At 47.5% G+C, this 21166-nt stretch overlaps 1 protein-coding gene across 2 annotated transcripts in view; it reads left to right on the top strand.

The window, feature by feature from the left end:
- The window catches only part of MDGA1 (MAM domain containing glycosylphosphatidylinositol anchor 1), a 246221-nt gene that overhangs the window by 161889 nt on the left and 63166 nt on the right, over positions 1-21166 (top strand). For both annotated transcript variants that reach the window (XM_006126531.4, XM_089777407.1), the window contains 2 exons: positions 1314-1583; positions 7804-7955. In XM_006126531.4, coding sequence (XP_006126593.3) covers positions 1314-1583; positions 7804-7955 — 422 coding nt within the window. The remainder of the gene's footprint in view (positions 1-1313; positions 1584-7803; positions 7956-21166) is intronic.

Here is a 21166-nt window from a genome sequence, read left to right as displayed (position 1 = left end):
ACTGTCAAGCAAGGGTGACCTGGGAGAGGAGACGCTGTTGTACCAGCCCTGGACATGCTGTTTCTCCTGTGGTGGAAGAGATTTTGTCGTACTGGGGTCGATGTTGCTCACAGGGCTGTAGATGCTCCCAGGTGCACAGAGGAAGACACACAGTACTAGATGCATGGAAAGACATCTCGGTGCTCTCTCTCTTGGAGCTTTTTGGCAGTGCAAGAGTAAGATTCTGCCCTCTCACGGGGGCAGCCACACTCATTCGAGCAAGAGAGCTTGTGTTTTTCCCCACTCTTACTTTCAGTCAGTAGTGTAGTGCTGTCGGAAGGTGCTGGATCAATAGCCCTGGTGACCAGAGTCCTCTGTTAGTACATCAAACCGGTACAGCCCAAGCAGCAGTGGCTCATGCTGTCACCATGCCGTGTCCCTCCCCTGTGCCTCACTCATGCATTCCAGAGGTTCTCAACGAGTGTTCTGAACCTTCATCGTTTTTCATAGCCGCCTTACCTCCAGGAAGGAAAATCAGTGGTGTTAGCCCCTTGTGAAGGGTCAGGAGAATGAAGCATTGAGGGAGGAAGTGGTTTGCCTGCCAAGGTCAGTCAGTCAATGGTAAACATGAAAACAGAACTTGAAGTCCTGACATCCAGTCCCCTGATCTAACCACTAGACTCTGCTGTCTTGTACATCTCTGGCTTCTTGCATCCATTACATCCCTTTAACACCCCAACGGCCTACAAAGGGATCTGTGTTCTCTAAGGGCTGACAGGTGTTATCCTACCAAGGGACAGGCCTATCTGATCTATTGTAACCCTTCTCTGTACTAAGTTGCACAGGAGAAAACAGATTTCTGCATGAGAGTTACTTTGTGTTTGCAGCTCACACTGTCTTGGAGGAATTACTACCCTTCTTGTTCTGATTTAGGGTTTGCGGGGCAAATGCAGGTGGTGGGACGGGGCAATGTGGGCTTCATTTAATATGAAGGTTCAGGGGGCTGATATTCTAGGGCTCAGCATATAATGTTCTACCTTGGCAGCTTATATCTAGATCTGGGACCTGTTCTCTCCATGGGCTGCCCCTACATAATGGAGATGCGGGAGGTTGCAAGCTGCCCCAGGCCCGTCATGAGTGGCTGGCAAATGGCTAAAGCAGCTGTTGATTGTACAGGTCATTGCTGCCCTAGCAAGGGGGAGCAATACACAGTTAAGAGCAGTGGGGATGGGAGTATTGAGAGATGATGCGCAACCAGTGAGGGTCTAGCCGTGGAAGCAGACTGCCATTCCTCTGATGGATTTCCTTTCTGTTCTTGTCATTACCATTACTAGTCCCTCCGGTGGTGGAGCCAGCTTCTCAGGATATCCGCCAGGGCCTAGGCCGCAGTGTCACCCTGCGGTGCACCATGCTGAAAGGGAGCCCCCTGAAGGTAGCCACGGCCGTCTGGCGCTTCAATGGGAACCTCGTGACCCTGCCTCCCAGTGAGCAGCAGGACTACTCGGAGTTGAAGGTGGACAGCGTGACTCGGGAGAGCAGTGGTAGCTACGAGTGCAGCATCTCCAATGATGTGGGGGTCTCCACCTGCCTCTTCCAGGTGTCTGGTAAGTCTCACACACTGCCATCTCCTGGGGCTGGTTTTCAGTGCTTTGCTTTGTGGCTGGCGAGCCCTGGACATGGAGGCTCTTTCTCTCAACCAGTGTGCTTTAGTCGAGCTCCGGGGGTACTGAGTGGGGAGCGCAGCCCCCGTTTCTCATGTACCCCCTTAGTGCCTCTGCTGCCACCATTTAGAAGGGGGCTCATTGGTGCTTGTTGGATTGGTGTGTTTCTGTGGTGTTAACACGTCCTCTAAGGAACAGGAGTGACACCCACCAAACTCATTTCACATAGGCTGCTGTACAGAAGTCTGAGGCTTTCTGCTCTCAGCTATAGACCATCGTAATTGGGTGTAAATGTTGATCATGTGGGTGTGTAAGATTCAGCATCCCGTCATCAGCTCCTGGAGACCTCCAGTCCCCTTTTCTAAAACAAAGCCATTCCTTTGGTGCAGGTTTCTCTTGTTTCTCCAGATCTCTCGGCTGAGGTAAAAACTAAGCAGGATCAGGGGCTCTTACTCAGTGGATTTGCTGCTGGGTTTGTGCAAATCCAGCCTATACTACAAGTGAAATCCTTTCCGGCTCCTTGGGCAGCAAAAAGGGGCAGCAGTACTTGAGCTAAAACCACCCGTCTGACCTAGCCACTTCTGCCGATCGTTAAAACTGGTTTTCCCTTGACCTGAAGCTTGACTTGGGCTCTGGTTTCTAAAGGGATAGATTTACACTCCATCGTCCTGCAGATTAAGTATTTGTATAGAGGAGGGCTGGTGGGACCTCTTTTATTTCACATCTTCCACTAAGTCATTTCTCAGGCACTGGTACCATGCTGGCCTTAGGATGTTCCAGGCGTGTGCCAAGGGAAAAGCCTATTTTGATTAGCTACATCCCCTTCTCCAGTGAACCTTCCCTTATCCCTTCAGACCTCCAGCGTTAGGCTTCTTTCCGTAACTTACCCCCCTTTCCTCCCTAACTTGCAGCCAGCACTGTGAAATGTAGGCCATTGTGCTCTGTCAAACCACACTCTGTCCCTAACAAGCTTACTCATTCCTGGTGAACTTGGAAATGCTTCCAGCACATGGATTCCTTCCTGGAGCTGGTAATTAATGGGTTAATGCCATTCAGTTTGCGGTGCTCAGTCCCATGAGACAGGATTCCCTTAACAGCCAGCACCATCCAAGAGGTGACTATGACAAGTGTTCCTTCAGTTCCAGCCTTTCTCAAGACCAGGGCCTCGATTTCCAGTGCTAGCGTGCAGATCCCTAACTTCTCTGCCCATTTGTATGCACCCAGCATATACGGTCAAGCATATACGGTTCAGCGCTCATAAAGCTGCCTGAAACTTCTGGGACTTGAGCCACCCTGACCTGCCACAAACTTATTGTGTGACCTTGGGCAAATCACTTAACCTCTCGGTGCTTCAGTTCCCCATCTGCACAATGAAAACAGGACCATCCTGTGTTATGGGGTGCTGTGATTCATTAAAGATCCTGAGTGCTCAGGTACTGTGATCATGGGGCCCATGTAAGGATTCTAAGATGGATGGGGGTATGGAGGTGTTAGCTTCTTCTACAGGTAAGGAATTAGCTTGTCACGTTTTACAGGCACTATCTGACTCCTGGACATAGGTGACGTGTGGGGAGCATGTGGGATCATGACTCACATGCTCCCCTATGTTATGACTGCTGAAGCCAAGTGCCCTCCTGTTCCCCCTCCTCCAGAGACACAGGTTGCCAATGCTTCTACGCTGTCCTGCATCCATCCCCCATCCATAGGCTTGCCGATAGTGGGGGCGGAAGAGAAGGGTGAAATGGGCATTGGGCCCACAAAGTCAAAAGGGAGCAGGGCTCTAGCAGCAGGAGTGGTGGCCAGAGCTGTGGGCCCTTTAGATCAGTGGTGCGCAACCCCCAAGGGAGTGGCAGATGTCTTCCTGGGGGGTCGCCACTCCGCACAGCTGCGAACAGCCAGGCCCAGCTGTGGGGGTCACGGTTGAAAAAAGTATGCGCACCCTTGCTTTAGATCAGTGCTTGAACCCTGGGTGGTGCACTCTGGGCAATGCTAAAGGCTGGCAGGAGAAGTGGTGTGGTGCACTTGGGGCAGCACTGAGGGCTAGCTGCCCCCAGGCCCGCCCCTTCTACTTGAGGCCCCTCACTTCCAGGAGCGCAGAGCCATCCCCACCCCCCACCTTGCCCAGGGGCCCAGAAGTTTGTCAGCCCCCTGCACTTACATGTTGTAAAGATTAGCAGCGTTGCCATTGTCCTCCTATGGACTGATCAGTGCTCATCTGCTCTTCAGCTTCACTTAGGGGATGTCTACATTGCGGGCTAACGTCGAGTTAAGATACGCAGCTTCAGCTACGTTAATTGCGTAGCTGAAGTCCAAGTACCTTAACTCAGCTTTTGGCGCTGTTCACGCTGCAGGAAGTCAAAGGAAGAACACGCTTCCTTCGACTTCCCTTGCTCCTCGTGAAATGAGGATTACAGACGTCGGCGTAAGAAGCCTGTTATTTCAAAATTATTTTGAAATAACGGGCTTGCTGTGAATAACATTAAATATTTCAAAATAAGAGTGCAGTGTAGACATAGCCTTACATACAAGATCCATAAAACATGATCTGAATGTGTAATTGTCTGGTTCTCCTTTCATCCTAAAACAGTTGGAAAAAGTCCAGCGACATTTCCGCTTTCCACAATGGAAGTTTTAAAAGTATCTGATATGCCGCAGCCCTTATTAAAGGGCTTCTTTTTTTTTTCCTTTTTGCTGCCACTTCTCAGAATCAATTAATAAGGAATTAATGTTATGCAAGATGGTAATTATCATCATTTTGGAATCCATTATGAAACTTGACTTCCACAGTCAATACAAGTTGAATAAGTAGTAATTAGTCTTTGAGGTGGTTCTGAACTTCTTGCTTGTGCAAAAATTTAAGTCGATAAAAATAACAAGAAAAAAAGACTTGTGTATAAGCATTCGTATCATCCATCAGAGTTCACAGAAAACAAATACTGAATCCTTCCCAGGCTGATCACACCCTGCTAGAATGACAGGGCCTGTGCATTTGATGGAAAATGGCGGGAGCATGCTCTGGTAGTGGCAGAGGTCGGGGGGCAGTGATATGTATAGTTGCTGTGCACTCCTCCAACCCATGCTATCTAGAGATGGCCCCAGTCTGGGAAATTCACACCTGCATCTGGACTCGCATAAAGTCCCAGGAGACTTCTGATTCAGGCCCATCTCTTGCCTTGCCCCCTTTTTGCTCTTGCCCAGGTTTTGAGCTCAGTCATGAGCGTGCAAACCTAGATCAACTCCATTAAGCTGGGTACAGCGACTCTATTAACATTCTCGGGGGTAGCCATGTTAGTTTGTAGCTAAAAAAACTTCAAAAACAACAATGGTCCAGTAGCACCTTAGGGTATGTCTACACTACCACCCTAGTTCGAACTAGGGTGGTAATGTAGGCAACCGCAGTTGCAAATGAAGCCCGGGATTTGAATTTCCCGGGCTTCATTTGCATAAAGCCGGGCGCCGCCATTTTTAAATGTCCGCTAGTGCGGACTCCGTGCCGCGTGTAGCCGCGCGGCATGGAGTCCGCACTAGCGGACATTTAAAAATGGCGGCGCCCGGCTTTATGCAAATGAAGCCCGGGAAATTCAAATCCCGGGCTTCATTTGCAACTGCGGTTGCCTACATTACCACCCTAGTTCAACCTAGGGTGGTAGTGTAGACATACCCTTAGAGACTAACCAAAACTATATATGGATGGTATCATGAGCTTTCGTGGGCACAACCCACTTCTTCAGCTGACAAATAACATTTTTGACATTAATGACCTGGAAGAAAACATAAAATCATCACTGATAAAATTTGCAAATGACCCAAAAATTGGAGGGAAAGGTAATATTAGAGCGTAAGTCACCGAAGAGCAATATGAATGGCATGGTAACTATGTATTTTGATGTGGCTAAATGTAAATCGGAACAAAGAACAAGGGGTGTCCTTAGAGGATGGGGGAGTCTATCCTGGGAATCAGTGACCCTGGAAAATATTTGGGAATTGTGGTAGATCATCAGCTGAACACGAGCTCCTGGTGCACTGTGATGGCCAAAGGAACTAATGTAATCCTGGGATGCACAAACAGGAGGATGTCGAATAGGAGGACTGAGGTTATGTCGAGTAGGAGGACTTGGCACAGGTGCAACTGCTGCCAGAAGACTATGTTCAATTCTGGTACCCAGAATTGAAGAATGATGTTGAAAATTAGAGAGGGGTCAGAAAAGAGCCAGGAGAATGACTGAAAGATTTAAAAACATTCCTCCTCAAGAGAGACTGTAATGGGATAAGCGGGAAAGTCCTTATGGAAGATCGCCCCACCGGTGGGCAGGGTTTGTGTTCCCAGCCTTGGTCAGAAGCTGGGAATGGGTGCCAGGAGTGAGATCACTTCATTTCCTCTGCGGCTCTTACATTGCCAGTGTCAGAAGACAGGATACTGAGCTAGATGGACCTTTGCTTGAACCCAGTATGTATGTTCTCATGTTCTTATGACTCAAGGAGCATCATCTCTTTATCTTAGCAAAAAGAAGGATAAGTGATTACTTGATTCCAGTTTATAAATATTTACCTGTGGAGCAGATGTTTAATAATAGGCTCTGGCAGAAAAAGTGTAAAATTATCTAATGGCTGACAGTTGAAGCTGCACAAAAATCAGACTGGAAATAAGGTGTAAATCTTTAACTGTGAGAATAATTAGCCATTGGTATAATTTACGAAGGGTTGTGGTGCAGTCTCCATCAGCAACCATTTTAATCTAGGAATGGATGTTTCTCTAAATAAAAGCTCTGCTCTAGGGATTATTCTGGGGTAGGTCTTTGGCCTGTGCTGTTCAGGAGGTCAGAGGGGATCATCACAGGGGTCTTTTCTGGCTTTGGAATGTATGAAACTATGGATTGACACCTGGGTGTCCAAACTCAGATTCTCGCCCCTGGTGCTTTGTTCCGGCATCTAAGGATGGGCAACTCTCAGGGGCTGGATGATCCTCCTCAGGCACAGGATTCCATTCAATTAAGCCCTGGATGCTTCCCGGAATCTTATTCAAACTCCTCGAGGTTGGAGAGCACTTGCTGTGTGGTGTTTTGTTGACTCCTGTGGCCAGAAACACAGGTGCACAGAGGGAAGGGCCAGTCTTGGGAACAGTTTTGGGTTGGGTCTTATTTTACCCCAACCAGTTCCTGTAGCAAAGCCAGCTTGCTTTGCAGCTTTTTTGTGGAGGCAGAGGAAGATAAAGGGCTGCTGCTGCCCTGTGGAAAATCTTTCTGTTGCCAACCATCATGGGTAGTGAGTGAACACAGGGCTGGGGGAAGCTAGGCCCCAGCCCTGTCCCTTCTTCCTGAGGCCCCACCCTCTGTGAAGGCCAAGCCACCACCACCACAGGGGCAAGCCTTCAGCCCGCCACAGGAGTCTCCCCGCCCTGGAGCATGGGGAGTGCACACTGCTCCAACATCCCCAGCATGGCTGACGCCTGGAGCAGCAACACTTCGCCCCCAGAACGCCTGTTGGAAGCCATGCTGAAGCAGTAGGCATTCTGGGGACGGAGTGTGGGCCTGGCAGTTTGGGAGGGCAGTGCCTCCCCCCGCCTTTTATATCTGCCGCCAACCTTCTAGCCTCTTTCTAGTGCATGTTTCCCCTGTCTCTCTTTTCTGGTGCAGCTCTTCATTTCTAGGAGCAGACATTGGCTGAGAAATCAGATCTTTCCCCCTGAACAGAAAACTATGGTCCATTGCCCGGAAGGATCTTTTCCGCGGGATTGTCAGCAGGCAGCTCTGTAAAGCAGCTGATGAAACAGGAGTAACAAAGATATCACTGGAAAGTGATAAACTACAAACAGAAGGGAGATCCGAGCTAGTTCTACCACAGAATTGAACCCATTGCTGCCTTCTCTGGTGCAGTGTCGTGGCATGCTGGGGTCACTGGTTTTTGTGACCTTCCCTCTCCCCCTCTCCATAGTGCATGTGGAAATGGGAGCATCGAAACATATGGTTTGAGTGGCACTTCAAATGTGAATGAGGTGTGTGGCATGGTGCCAGCCTGTGCCCCTGGGTGCAGAGTGCCTCCTCCGCTGCAGTTGGGCTGATATGTTGGGGAGTGAAGTCTCACCACCCTCGCCATCTCACGTTATAACTTAAATTCCCACCCCACCCCTACCCTTCCCCTCTCTCTTCTTTCTTTTCTTTCCCAGCAAAAGCTTACAACCCAGAGTTTTACTACGATACTCCCAACCCCACCCAGAGCCAGAAGCAATCCAAGAACTACTCTTATGTCTTGCAGTGGACACAGAAGGAACCTGATGCAGTGGATCCCATTCTCAAGTACCAGCTGGATGTCCGGCAGGTAAGATCCCCAGTCCTTCTTCTCCAGTGCCGTGCTCATGCTTGGACAGACCAGCTTTCTGTGAGAGCTGGCAGGCACTTACCTCAGATAATGCCTGCAGATTGGGAGCTGCCCTTAGCAGAGTAGCCAGAAATAGAGAGTCTGGCCCCTTTTTCCCTGAAGGAATAGAAGAGGAAAGCCAATTCTGCAGGTCAGCCTTCATGTTAGTCTGCTGTGGGGGAGGATTGAAAGCTAACAGGTCCGCTCCTCAGACCTTCCATGCTCTGTGTTCTGAACGAGGCTTTATATGAATACCCTCCCTCCCCAAACATTAGTGAAGTATTGTAGATTGGAGAGGGTGGAGATGCAGGCAAGTGGAAAGTCAGCCTCTTCACTCATTAAAATAAAGGGAATAGAGTGGAGAGCTCTCCAGGCTCGAACTGCAGGGAAAAGTCATTGTTCGTGTTACAAATAATGAAGTCACAATAATGAAGTCACTGGAATTACATAAACTCTTGCAGCAGCAGGAGTTTAGATTTCCAGCTCTGTACAGGCTGACGGCGAATTGTGGAGGGTCAGAGAGGATGGGAGAAGATTGGAAAGGGGACTGGCTAGAGATGATCACAGGAAGGAGTTTGACATGTTTAAGAGTGTGGAAAGCTGAGTAAGTATCACAGGATGTTTCCATGCAGGCTTTCACCCCTCACATGGGGCAAAATGTCTGGGTCTCGCCAGTGATTTGCAAAACCAGGATTAAGATGAATGTTGCTTAGGAGCTGAGGGCAGCCTGGTAGGTAGTTAATGTGCGTGATATTTGGGAGTAAAAGATTATTTACTGTATATACAAAATCGAATAATTAAAAAAGAATCCAAGTGCCTTCCTCCTTTGGGTCACATTGTGCATGTCATCTTTATGTCTCTGTTTGATTGTGAGCTCTCCAGGGGAAGGACTTTTCATATTTGTTTCCCGTACAGCGCAGAGCACATTGTCAGCACTTAACAAATCACTACCGCAGTGCAGGACGCAGGGGAGTTTCTTTATAATGAAGTCACTTCATCACAGAACAGCTCCTCTGTAAAATGGGATTCACCGTAACCAGAATTGCCATTTCTGCCTTTGCAATGCTCCAAAATAGTTTAGGGTTTTCATTCCTTTTCATTCTCAACCAAGTTTTTCCCCATCCAAGGTGAGTACGTGAGATCTCCAATCTCATTCTCATTTACACCGAGGCCCCATTACAACTTTATAAAAGGCCCTTAAAGAGGGTAAAAATTACCTTTGCACTACTGGAGTGGTAGAACGGTCTTTTGTGAAAAGGAGATTACGGTCTAACAGTCTTTGTCTTCAGTTTACAATATATCACTGCTGGCATTAACGATTTCTCTTTTTTTTTTGTCATCATTACATTCTTATAATGAGTATTTTCCTGCATTTGCAATCTAAACGCATTTGCACACATTTATTACTGGTTGAATGCTGCACCAATAGAGTTTGATGTCAAACAGGGCCATAGTAAGGTGTATTAATCCCACACCCAGCCATGCTCCTATGACATGCTAAAGCTTCCACAGTGGAGGTTTAGCACTGGGTAAGGTATGGGGGGGGGGAGGAAAAGATATAGTTAATACCCTGCTCCAGACAATGCCTGGACATGTGCAGACAGAGTGGAAGGTGATACGTATCTACAGTACTGCCCTCATCTAGTTCTCCTCCGACTGCTGATCAGTGTTCTCTCCCAGGGTATGTCTACACTACCACCCTAGTTCGAACTAAGGTGGTTAATGTAGTCAATCGAAGTTGCAAATGAAGCCCAGGTTTTAAATATCCCGGGCTTCATTTGCATCTTGCCGGGTGCTGCCATTTTTAAATCCCCGGTAGTTCGGACTCCGTGCTCGCGGCTACACGTGGCACAAAGTAGGTAGTTTGAATTAGGCTTTCTAATTTGAACTACCGTTACACCTCGTTCCACAAGTCCGAACTACCGGGGATTTAAAAATGGCGGCGCCCGGCAAGATGCAAATGAAGCCCGGGATATTTAAATCCCGGGCTTCATTTGCATCTTCGATTGACTACATTAACCACCCTAGTTTGAACTAGGGTAGTAGTGTAGACATACCCTCAGTGACTGTGGTCCTCTTCCAGCTGCCCTGTAGGCCCTTTCCCTTCCTCTTCTTGCTTTCCACTTGCTTTCTGCCTGATCTCATCTACTCTCGTGCTCTTAACTCTCATCTTCATGCTCAGATCTCTCTATGCACTCCTCCTGTCTCCATTCAGTCCATGCACCTCAGTCTGTGTCGCTGACATTCTTCCCTGGATGCTTCATCATCAACTAGACTAGTGATAGAAATGTAGCCGTGTTAGTCTGGTGTAGCTGAAGCAAAATGCAGGACTATGTAGCACTTTAAAGACTAACAAGATGGTTTATTAGATGATGAGCTTTCGTGGGCCAGACCCACTTCCTCAGATCAAATAGTGGAAGAAAATAGTCACAACCATATATACCAAAGGATACAATTAAAAAAAAGAACACATATCCTTTGGTATATATGGTTGTGACTATTTTCTTCCACTATGTGATCTGAGGAAGTGGGTCTGGCCCACAAAAGCTCATCATCTAATAAACCATCTTGTTAGTCTTTAAAGTGCTACACAGTCCTGTATTTTGCTTCATCATCAACTAACGCTCAACATGGCCTAATAGAACTGCTGATTTGTTGTCCGAAGCCCTAGCCATCTTCTATGTCTTTCTGACTGCAAGAACACTGCCTTCTCCCTGTCGCTTGGGCCTGTAACTAGGGAGTGCCATCTTCAACTCCTTTCTTTGTATTCTGTTTTCCCCATGGCAGGATGGCAGGGTACATTAACAAGTTTTTGTCATGTTATTTGATCTCCTGGGTTACCTTCCTGGTGGAGAACATGAGGATGCTAGTGAATACAACTGTGAAAAGCACAAAAGTGTTGAAAAGCTTAGCTGAAAAAAAAAGTGCTTTCATCTCAAGAGCCCTTAAGGGAAGAGAATTTGTCTGGATAAATGTTAAGAGTGTATTCCTTTGTGAACTCCTCTCACTGGATACTGCACTAGCTTCAAGGTGCTACCTCGGGTGGAATGAAAGGCCTGTTACGTGAAGTCCGTAAGGATGTCCCTCCACCCACTTATGATGGAATGTTTTACTCAGAGAAAATAGGTCTTCGGCTCAGGTGTAGTGCAGTGTCAGTCCCGGGACAATGAGAGACAAGCTGGGTGAGGTAAAACTTTTTATTGGACCCACTTCTGTTAGTGAAAGCAACACACTTTTGAGCTTCCTGGAGTTTTTCCTCAGGTCTAGGAGTACACCCATCCGTTAGCCATTCCCAGTATTAGAGAGATCCTGATTTACGAGCCAGCTGGAATTCACCAATTCCTCAGCATTCTGGCAGCTCAGGTTCACTGTCCTGTCGGAATTCGTTCCTCAGCACCATGACCCACCCTGAACATATCTGACCCAAGAGGGGGGCCAGTGTGGGGCAACCAGCCGGAATTACAAGAGGTGCAGTTGGTAAATGTAATGATCTTTGCTGGGTCTCATTTCAGCTTCCTCAATTTAGTCTAAGGGCTCTTGGTGTGTGTATCTATAATGCAAAGACCCCTAAGCAGTGGCATGCTCTGCAGGACCCCAGGGAATCTTTGAATTGAAATTGCCAGTTGCAGCTGATGAAAACAGTGTTGGGCGGGAGCAGAAGTATTGCTTATTGACTGATTGGCAGAGTGGCTCCTAGCCTTCTCTCTCCCTGTTCGGCAGCTGAGGCCAGGCAGTAGGGTTAGATGGGGGCATGTGTTCCAGGTCTGTGCATTTTCAGATGGGATTTGCTCGTTAAGGGCATTGCGGCAAACAGACAAATCAGTTCCATTTGGATACAAAATAACCTAAATGTGACAACTAGCCTGTGATAGCTAGGAGCCACCACCCAGGTACAGCACCAGCAGTAGCAGTTCAAGCCTCTTGAAAAGCCTTGGTCTTAGATCTCGCCTGAACAACTCTACCTCTCTCAGCATGCCACCCAATTGCACCAGGCTGCTGCACTGGCTTCATTCGTGCTTTGGAGGGAAGCTCGTTCTGCTCCAAAGACGCTGCAAAGCCCTGAAGGATTCTGTTCTGTTGGAGATGTGTTTTTCTTGCTCCTGGAGGTATCCCCTCCCAGTGCTGACCAGGGTCGATGCTGCTCATGAAGACTGGTGAGCTGCAGGCTCAGGTGGCTTGACTGTGGTCAGGTTGTGACGCCTCGGCTTATTTTTCTCATCACTGTTTTTCTACATGGAAAAGCACCAAGTGCACTCTGAAAGCCTCCTGCATCGCTTGGGAATTCAGAGCAGCCCACTCAAACCAAACCCTGGCTTAAAAAGAAACTTTTTCAATTGCTCGTTTCTCAGTGTGCAGTTTCTGCCCTCCCCGAGCTCTTGGCTCGCACATGAAAGGGAAATGAAAAGCTTTCCAATATTGTGTGCAGGTTGCATCCTGGAGGAAGGATCTGCACTGGTGGTTACAGGGGACAGTGGTAGAATTACTGTGTGCTCAATGAGACAGAACCCATCTGTGACCTGAGGCCAAGGAGAAAGAGGCAGGAGAAGGTACCGGTGCAGAAGGAACGTTTAATCTTCGCTTGGCCCCTCAAGGGGACCTGAGGCTAGCGATTCCACCTTAAATTCTGATGCGTGGCCTCAGACCAAAACAGGGGCAGTTTAACACATTCTTGCCAGCCCTCTGATTGGAACAGACTCAGATTTGCCTGGCAAAGTGTTCCTCAGTAACCTGCACCAGCCAGCCATCTGCAGTGTAGACTGCTTGCTTCCCCATTAACTCCAGAGTGAGCTCCCCTCCTGGACCCACTCCAGAGAACCCCCCTAAATTAGCTAGCCAGGTGGCCATCTCTGATTAATTCCTGCCAGGGAGCCCAGCATGTCTTTGATGAGATTGGCCCCACGCATCAGAGTGACTGGATGGGGAGAGAGAGTGGCACTCTTCTCTTTGTCCGTGCTTTCATCCTCTGTGTTTGATAAACATCCTCAGCTGCCTACAAAACTGATCTGGACTTGGGAGCTGGCTTCTGCTCACTCCGTCAGCCAGCCAGAGGATATTAATGAGGGCTAAGGCAGTGGGGAGCCAGGCTCACCACATTGGAAGTGTCAGATAACAGAGCTGCTGGGCCATATGCAGGACAGGGGCGTTAGCAGGGATTTAACGATGGGGATTAGAGTGGAAGGTTAACTGCTGATGGCCAGCGCAGCAGGAGGTTTTTTATGCTGAGGTCCATTTGCAGTAAACCTGTTTTTCTTTCAGCCTCTAACAGATTTTAGCCCTCCTCCAACCCCATTCTGCATCTCTTTCCATGTTGCTCTGTCTTGAAAGCCAGACAGGACCGGCTAGTGGGGTTGCTTCTGCTCTCCAGTTCCTCCTGCTGGCTGACTGACGCAGTGGCGTTGGTGCTCCTAATAGAGGTGTGTCCGGCCCTCCTTGCTCTTTTTAATTTAAAAAAGCCAGTGTTCTCAGCTCAGCACACGAGCCAGCCTCTAATAACATGCCAGTGTACATGTGTCTCCATTCACCAGCAACCTTAGAGCTTGTGTACACAGCACTGGGCTCATGAGCAACCCAATGCTAACAAACTTGGGTGCCTGTCCCCATGCTGCTCTGCTACCATCCCTGCATGGACCAGCTAGTACAAACATCACAGTGTGCCAGCCCAGCACTCAGAAGCAATAAGAAATCAGTGCTCAGTTCAGCGCTCATGATTAGGAAGGGTTCTGAACCGGTGAAGAAGGAAAGCATGCTGATGGGAGCCTCCCCTAGCGTTCAGGCCACCCTCTCCCCGCCCACAGTGGGAGGTGATCCAAGCCCCTTCTGTTTTCCAGGCATGGCAGCTACTTCAGGCAAAATGGAAATGTTCCAGAGATGTCTTGAGAAGTCTTGGGGGGGGGGGGGACGACAAAAAAGGGTTATCTTGAGGCTACAAAAATGGAAACTCCTCCTAAGACAGACTCAGGTGGCTGAACGCTTTACAAATAAACAAGCTAACGTTTTGCCAGTTCCTGGGGATTACGTGCTGTCTAGGCAACACCATGATCATCACCAAGGAAACAACACCACATGGCGCTGTGATGATAGGCCTATGTCCATAATACAATTATCCTGAGGTTCATTGCTCGTGCACATACTAGGCCAGAATCTGCCCTCTCCTTTACTGGTGTCTGGCAGGGTTTTTATCTCAGGAGACACTGTGGAAGCTCCTGGAACAGAGTAGATGCAGAGGAACCTCAGTGAAGTTCTTAAATTGAAGTGGAGCTAGTGAAAAGTGGTTTGTCCTTCTTATCTAGCAGATTCTGAGACAGGAGATCAGAGGATTTACCAATGGCTGGTAAATTTACAGTGACGCAAGTGAAAGGAAATACTGTTGTGCACATAGTGTAATTCATTCCTGACTTAATTAGTTCTCGACACATGGAATAGGCGTGTTCCACAGTAGATTGTCTGCTTGTAGAATTACTTCTGGAAGTGGGCAAGTCCCACATTGAGAGGTTGCATAGCTTTGGGTATGTCTACATTACAGTCAGAGGCATGGTGACAGTTCATGTGAACACCTTTGAGCTAGCTAGCTCCAATAACGATTAGCCGTGAAGCTGCGGGGGCGTGGGCTAGCCACTTGAATACGTAGCCAGGGTCTCAGGTGGGTTCATTCAGCGCGTGTTACTGCTTTGGCTTCACTGCAATTGTTTGAGTACCTAGAACAAAGCTAGCTCTGGTGTGTCTAGATGCACTGCAGTCACGCCTGTTGCTGCAATGCAGGTGGACTCTTTGTGACCAGTAATAGCAGTTATGCGCTAAAATGAGGTAATCACTGCTCAGGGTGTAAATTCATTGTTTTCTGGGCTCAGGAAGGTCATTTTGGGTACATCTACACAGGTGCACTAGTTCAGGATCCTTCCGGTATCCCAAGATAGCATTTTCCACATCTTGACAGCGCACCCGTTATTTCAAAATGTAATCGAAATAATGGGCGCGCTATTCTGACGTCCATGAGGATTAAGGGATTTGTCGGAATAGCAGTCTATTTCACAATTTGGCACTGTAGAGAGAGTCTATTTTGACATTTGGCGATCTCGAAATAAGCTCAAAATAAGGTACATGGTTTGTAGACACACCTTTCTAGAGCTGGTCAAAAAATTGCAGTGAAACAATTTTCCATCCAAACTGCTGCATTTCTGTAAAACATTTAAGTTTTGACAGAATTCTCACCTAGATGGCTCAGGTCCAGTCTGGTCAAAAACAGAGAGACCTAGACCAGCTCCAAAATAGCCAGTGGGACCCAGATTCAAACTCCTGCTCAAAATCAAACACAGCAGAGATGTTAATCCGGATCTCCTTCCCCATCCCAACAGAGTACCCCAGCCACCAGGTTATAGAGTTAGACCTCTCTCATGTATGACTATTCATTTATACAAAGTGGGGTAGCCCCAACAGCTGAGATTGAGAGAGTCAGTGTCATCATCTTGCTCAAACCAGTTCCTTTGTTTGCCCATAGAGTTATGAGGATTGGCAACTACAAACACCTGGTCACAAAGCACCAAGTGCAGGCACAATATTGAGTTTTATAAAGATGTCTCCTATTTGGGATGATCCTCTCATTTCAGCATGGCATATGACTCTGGAAAGGATTTTTTTTTTATCGACTTCTTTTTTGCTTTCTCCAGCCAGCGGACTAGTATCTGCATATGACAGGGTGCCATAATAAGACGTCATCAAAGTAAACATTTCATTGACTCTAAAAATGTCCTTCCCTGCAATGAGTAATACTTCAGATGAGTAATACCTGGAGAAGGTTTTCAGATCTAGTTTACTTTCCACCTTCTATGCAGTTTGTTTACTTTCTGCTAAGACAGAGACACTAGACTGGTAAGTGCCTGGGCACTCGCTAATGGATTAAAAGTGACAATTTGAAAAACCAACTATAGAGAGACGCTGCAGAACTTGGTTTCGTTTACAAGTTTGACACCTGGAAACGAGGTCTGAACAAAGACCTGACTTGGTCTACTGCTACGTTCCATATCCTAATGACGTAAATAGCTAAGCACCGGGTACTTAGAGTCCACTCTGTTAGCCTCATTTAGCATGGACATTCTAATTGACAATATTTCCTCCCTTTTTTTCTTTCTCTTTCCCTCCCCATCCCCTCTCTTTTTCTGCTTTTTATTTGTACCCCGGACCCCTTAATTCCATTAATCTGAAGAAGTGGGTTGTGCCCATGAAAGCTCATGATACCGTCTACATTTTTGTTAGTCACTAAGGTGCCGCAGATCTGCTAGTGAAACTGTTTAGTGCACCTAGGAGCAGTTCAGCAAATAATTCACAACAAATAATTTAATTTTGGCGTGTTTTATTCACAATTGCTCATGAACAATCATTAAATGGTCAGATTTATTTGTTATTGACTGTGATTCAGGAATCTACACAAGGAGTAAAAGCTGCAGCTTATTTGGGAATGCTGGTCATTTGAGCTGTGCAAGTTAGTAGCATCAGTTACATGGTGTTTCTGTTCTCTGACTGGATCATTTCCAGGATTAATCTGCACTGCCCAAAAAGTAGCTTTTGTGAGTGTTACAATCTAATCAGCAACTCAGAATTTACTTTTCTGTGAAAGTTTGATCTTCAGATTCACTTTTCAGGAATATTTGTGCTAATAAAACTGAAGTGCTTTGGCCTGGCCCAGTATGGCCATTCTTATGTTCCTCCTCAGTTTGGACTTTGGCTCAGTGCTAATTCAGGAAAGGGGGGGAATGGTATCCCCACTGTGTCTCTATCATATGCTAGCCCTACAGAGGTGAGATGTTGATTTCACCCCCACCTTGCCTGTTCCTGCCCAGCTGTCTGTTCACATAGTCAGCCTGTAATGTACAGAGCTGAGCACAGGAAGAGAAATACTAGCCTGGCATCAAAGATGAAAGCAAGAGAGCCTTTCATGCCTATCTTATCCCCTCCCTTTGGTGCCTTTAAGGAGTACATGCTAGTTACGGAACCCCTGTCGGAAGGTAGAAATGCTGCCTTGGAATGCTTCCTTTCTCTACTTTTCTTCATTTATCATTTTCAATAACTTATCTCCACCGCTCTCCTACCTTCCTTGGCCTTTTTCATGTCTATTTGCTCTCTGCTCCCCTTGCTTTCTTTCCTTTCTGTTTGGTTTTCTTTCTCTCCCCCTGTTTATTAATGAATGCTGACTGTGTGAGGATGTGGAGGAGAGAGCCAAAGCCATCTCTGTTGTAGCAAACCCCCAGGTGAAAACGCCTGTGGTGCGCGGAGAGGCCTCCCTGGGCCAGGGCTCCTTTCCTCACAGAGAGGGCGAAGGGATTCTGTGGCCATGATTTGTTGGAAGAGGACATTATCTTGTCAAAAAGAGAAAAAATCCTCCCCTCTAGAGCTAGACTATGAAACCGTTGCAGGCAGGTTGCTGGATTTCCAAAGCCCAGAAGCAGGGCTATAGGCACGGCTAGAAATTGCTTTCTGTAACTGTCCACAATTATATACAATGACCTTTTCCTACCATACAAAATGCTAAAAAGCTTCTGTAACCCAGAGGCTGCCAAAGTGTGGCTCTCAGCGCTCAATAATGTGACCTCTGGCCAGCCATCTTTAGTGCACAGGGTTAGGTCCATGGGGCTAACAATTCCAGCATGCAAAGCTCCATCTTGAGCCAAATGGGCAGGTGGCTTGGATCAAGAAGCATTTTGTGCTGGATTCTGTATACTTCCTTTGTACAAAATTGCAGTTGCAATGCAATTAGGGATGGCCTTTGGGCACCCAGCCGTTTGCCAGTGTGCCCTGCTGGAGGATTGACTTGGGTAAGGGTTTTGTGGGGAGGGGGCAGTGTGCCAGTAGGTTCCATTTAAGGACTCTCTGCTCCAATAATACACAATTCTGTACTTGGTTTTGTTTTATAAAAAAAGGCTCCTTGCCAGGCCTCCCAGAGTGGGCTTTGTCATCAGCAGGGAGGCCAGGCAGGCTGGCTGTGACACTAGCATTCCTCTCTTACTCCTCGATGTCCTGTCTCCTCGGCAGGAGCGGGGTCCGTGGGTGTGGCATTGTCCCTGGCCCAGGCTCTGCCTGTGCTAGGTACAAAGACAGAACGTCTGGCTGTGTTGTGTCAGTTCAGGCACCTCCCAGCATGGGGAGATTGTCAGGGTCTTGGCCCTGTGGTCTGTGAGGCCCCAACCCGAACAGTGGGGCCCTGTGCACCTGAGGGCCTAAAAGGGAGACAGAATGAAGCATGGGGGAAATGAGGCGGAAGAGCCTCTTTTAGAGCAGGGTTGGGAGGCTCGGTCTGAAAGGAATTGTATCTTTGATGGGGAGGGAGGGCATTTTAGGGGCACCAACATTTTGGTGGAGCTATGTCCCAATCAGGCTTGGTTCACACTTGCCTTTCACTAGCACAAAATTCATGTAAATTCAAGAGGGGAAGGAGTAGAAGCCCACAGCTTCCCCCCCATTCCCATCCTGCTGCCTGGCCAGATACTTCAATCTCAGCCCCAGTCTCCCCCTCATCTCAGGATCAGCAGTACAGTTCAGTCTCTGTAAGGCCCAGGGCTCAGACGGCTGCCGGGCATCCGTTAGCTTGGCTGAGCCTTTCACTTGATTCCCTTCCTGATGGAGTGAAGATTAGGTTTGTTCTTCTTACATGGGGGACATATGTTAATAAAATACATATTGCTTTCTCATCAGCCCCTAATGAAAGACATCATTGAAGAGTGTGGAACAAGCAGTTACAGTAATTCATGACAGCACCAATTTGGCTTCTCTGGGAAGCTGTAAACTGCTGCTCTTGGCACCTAATGAGGATGGGCAGCTGATCGTGTGGGTGAGAGCGAGAGAGAGACTGTCTCCTGCCTTGGCTGGTGCAGACCATTCCCTGCAGTAGTGCTGAAGATCGCAATGGTTTTTCCATTTGGAGCTGGGATTTCTTTTCTGCTCAGTCCAGGAGAGGAATAATTCTCCTAATAGTTTACTGCTAGCTGAAATATGTTTCAGGACCATTCATTTGGCTTTAATAATGAATTTGCCCTGAATGTCGTGCTAGCTTACCAGTGACATTCGAACCCTCGTATTTGACTAGTGCAAGAGCTCACAAAACATAAAGCCATTCATTTTTAATTCACCCATGTGCGCGACGGTGCAAAGTGGATTGTATATCTGTAAGCATGGTTATGCCCCCTGGAAGCTTCTAATTCAAATCATGGTTATCGAGTGCCACCACTGGAAACCAAACCAGTTGGGAAATTTTCCCCACTCCTGGGACAGCATCTTCTCTTGACACATATCCATCCAACACTGAGAGTGGGAAATAACGCAAGACACAAGAGATCTCTCCAAAGCTCAGAGAAAACCCAAGCTTTTGGTTTTGTACACGGAATCACACAACTACCCATCTGCAGAGCTTCAATCTGGCCAGATACCAGCCAACACAATTGGGTTTCCTCTTGAATCCCTAGGGAAACTCTTTGTTGCAGAATGTGGTTGTGTTTTAGACTTTCTCTGAGTGCTCAGAGAAGAGGAAATGGGCTTCAATGGGTGAGGATTTTTTTGGTCTGCCTAAAAATAAATAGGGTCAAAGCTCTAGACAATGAACCAACCTTCTTATGAAGCCTCACCTCACGGCATATTTTGAGTCCTTGAAAAGCAAAAACAAGGACACCCAAATCCACTTCCGTATGTCTGGGAGGGGAGCTGTTGCAAAATTTGCATCACTGTGGAAAATATTGAAGGCCATGCTCAGAAGGAATAACCCCAATATTCTCTGAACTGGGCCCCACAGTTTGCTGGGAGCTTTTGTTGATTCACCACCAACCTCTTTCCCACTGATTCTGTTTCCACTCCTAGTGCTCATGTCCCTGTTTTGTTATTGTTCAGTGGTCTAAAAGCCACCCTCTAGCAGCAGGGGAAATGGCCCTGATCCCCATTGGTGTTGGTGAAGCTCTAAGATGGAGGCCTGGCATTGGATAGTGAGGAGGGGAATTGCACAAGTATGTGGTTCTCAGCAGAATCTCCAGCCAGGAGTGACCTGCCTGTGTGACTGCTTAGCAAGCTCTCCACAGATTCTTCCGAGTGGAATAAATGGGATCTTGGATACCACATCTGTCTGCAGCATAAGTCCTTCGGTATTACTAATGCAGTAGGATTGTGGGAAGCTCAGTCTAGTTTTGGGTTGCTCCCATCTCCAGTCAAAATATTTTTTGAGATTCATGAGCCTCTCCAGTGAATTGAGGTTCAGTTTGGAACAAAACTGCGAATCCCAGCTTTGCTACTGATTCCTTGTGAGACTTCTTTAACAAGTGGGTCCATACAGGATGCAGCTTCCCAAGCTCCTCTTCATTGCCAATCACATTTGATCATGTCCCTCCTTTCACTGAATCCCTATGCTGGCTCCCATCTGCCATCACGTATTTACCTTGTTGTCACCTTCAAAGCTCTGTAGAACTCTGCCCCAAATGCGTATCTTCTCTTGCTCAGTTTGTTCCTCCTCTACTCTACCAGGATTCCCATCTTCATCAGCCTCCTTCTCAGCTTCTGGCACAGTTGCCTCCGTGCCTTTTTCCACATGGTCCCTTTAACCTCTCTGAGTTCCTTGGCAGAGCTCCTAACCAATCCATGCTTAAGTCCCATAAAATCCCACTTCTGCTGTGCTACCTACAATGAATCGACTTGACTTGTATAGAAAAATCCATATTTGTCATTTCTCTTCCCTTAATCTCTGATCTACCTCTCCATTAGTCCTCAGACTGTGAGCTCCTGGGGACAGGAACATCTCCTGGATGTCTGCAGGGAAGCTTGGGCACTATGGACTCTGCCGTTAATAAGCAGCAACAGTCACTTAGGGCATGTCTACACTAGCTCGTTAATTCGAGCTAGGTAGGCAAATCAGGCAACCGGAGTTGCAAATGAAGCCCGGGATTTAAATATCCCGGGCTTTATTTGCATGTTCCCGTCCGGCCGCCATTTTTAAATCCCCCTTAGTTTGAACGAACTGCTGGTGGCTACACACGGCAGTTTAAAGTTAATCCGAACTAAGTCCTTACTTTGGATTAACTGTTACTCCTCGTGGAATAGAACTTGAGGGCAGGGGCTGTCTCCTATATGTGCATGTGTGTACAGAACCCTGTCCTTCATGGGTTCCTAGGCACTACTGTAATCAATGTGATTAATAATGGAACTCG

The sequence above is a fragment of the Pelodiscus sinensis genome, chromosome 3 (genome assembly GCF_052426305.1).
Source record: "Pelodiscus sinensis isolate ZL-2025 chromosome 3, ASM5242630v1, whole genome shotgun sequence".
In the NCBI taxonomy this organism is placed as follows: domain Eukaryota; kingdom Metazoa; phylum Chordata; order Testudines; family Trionychidae; genus Pelodiscus; species Pelodiscus sinensis.
Note: the sequence above shows the minus strand (reverse complement) of the source record. Positions and strands in the feature narration are given on the sequence as shown.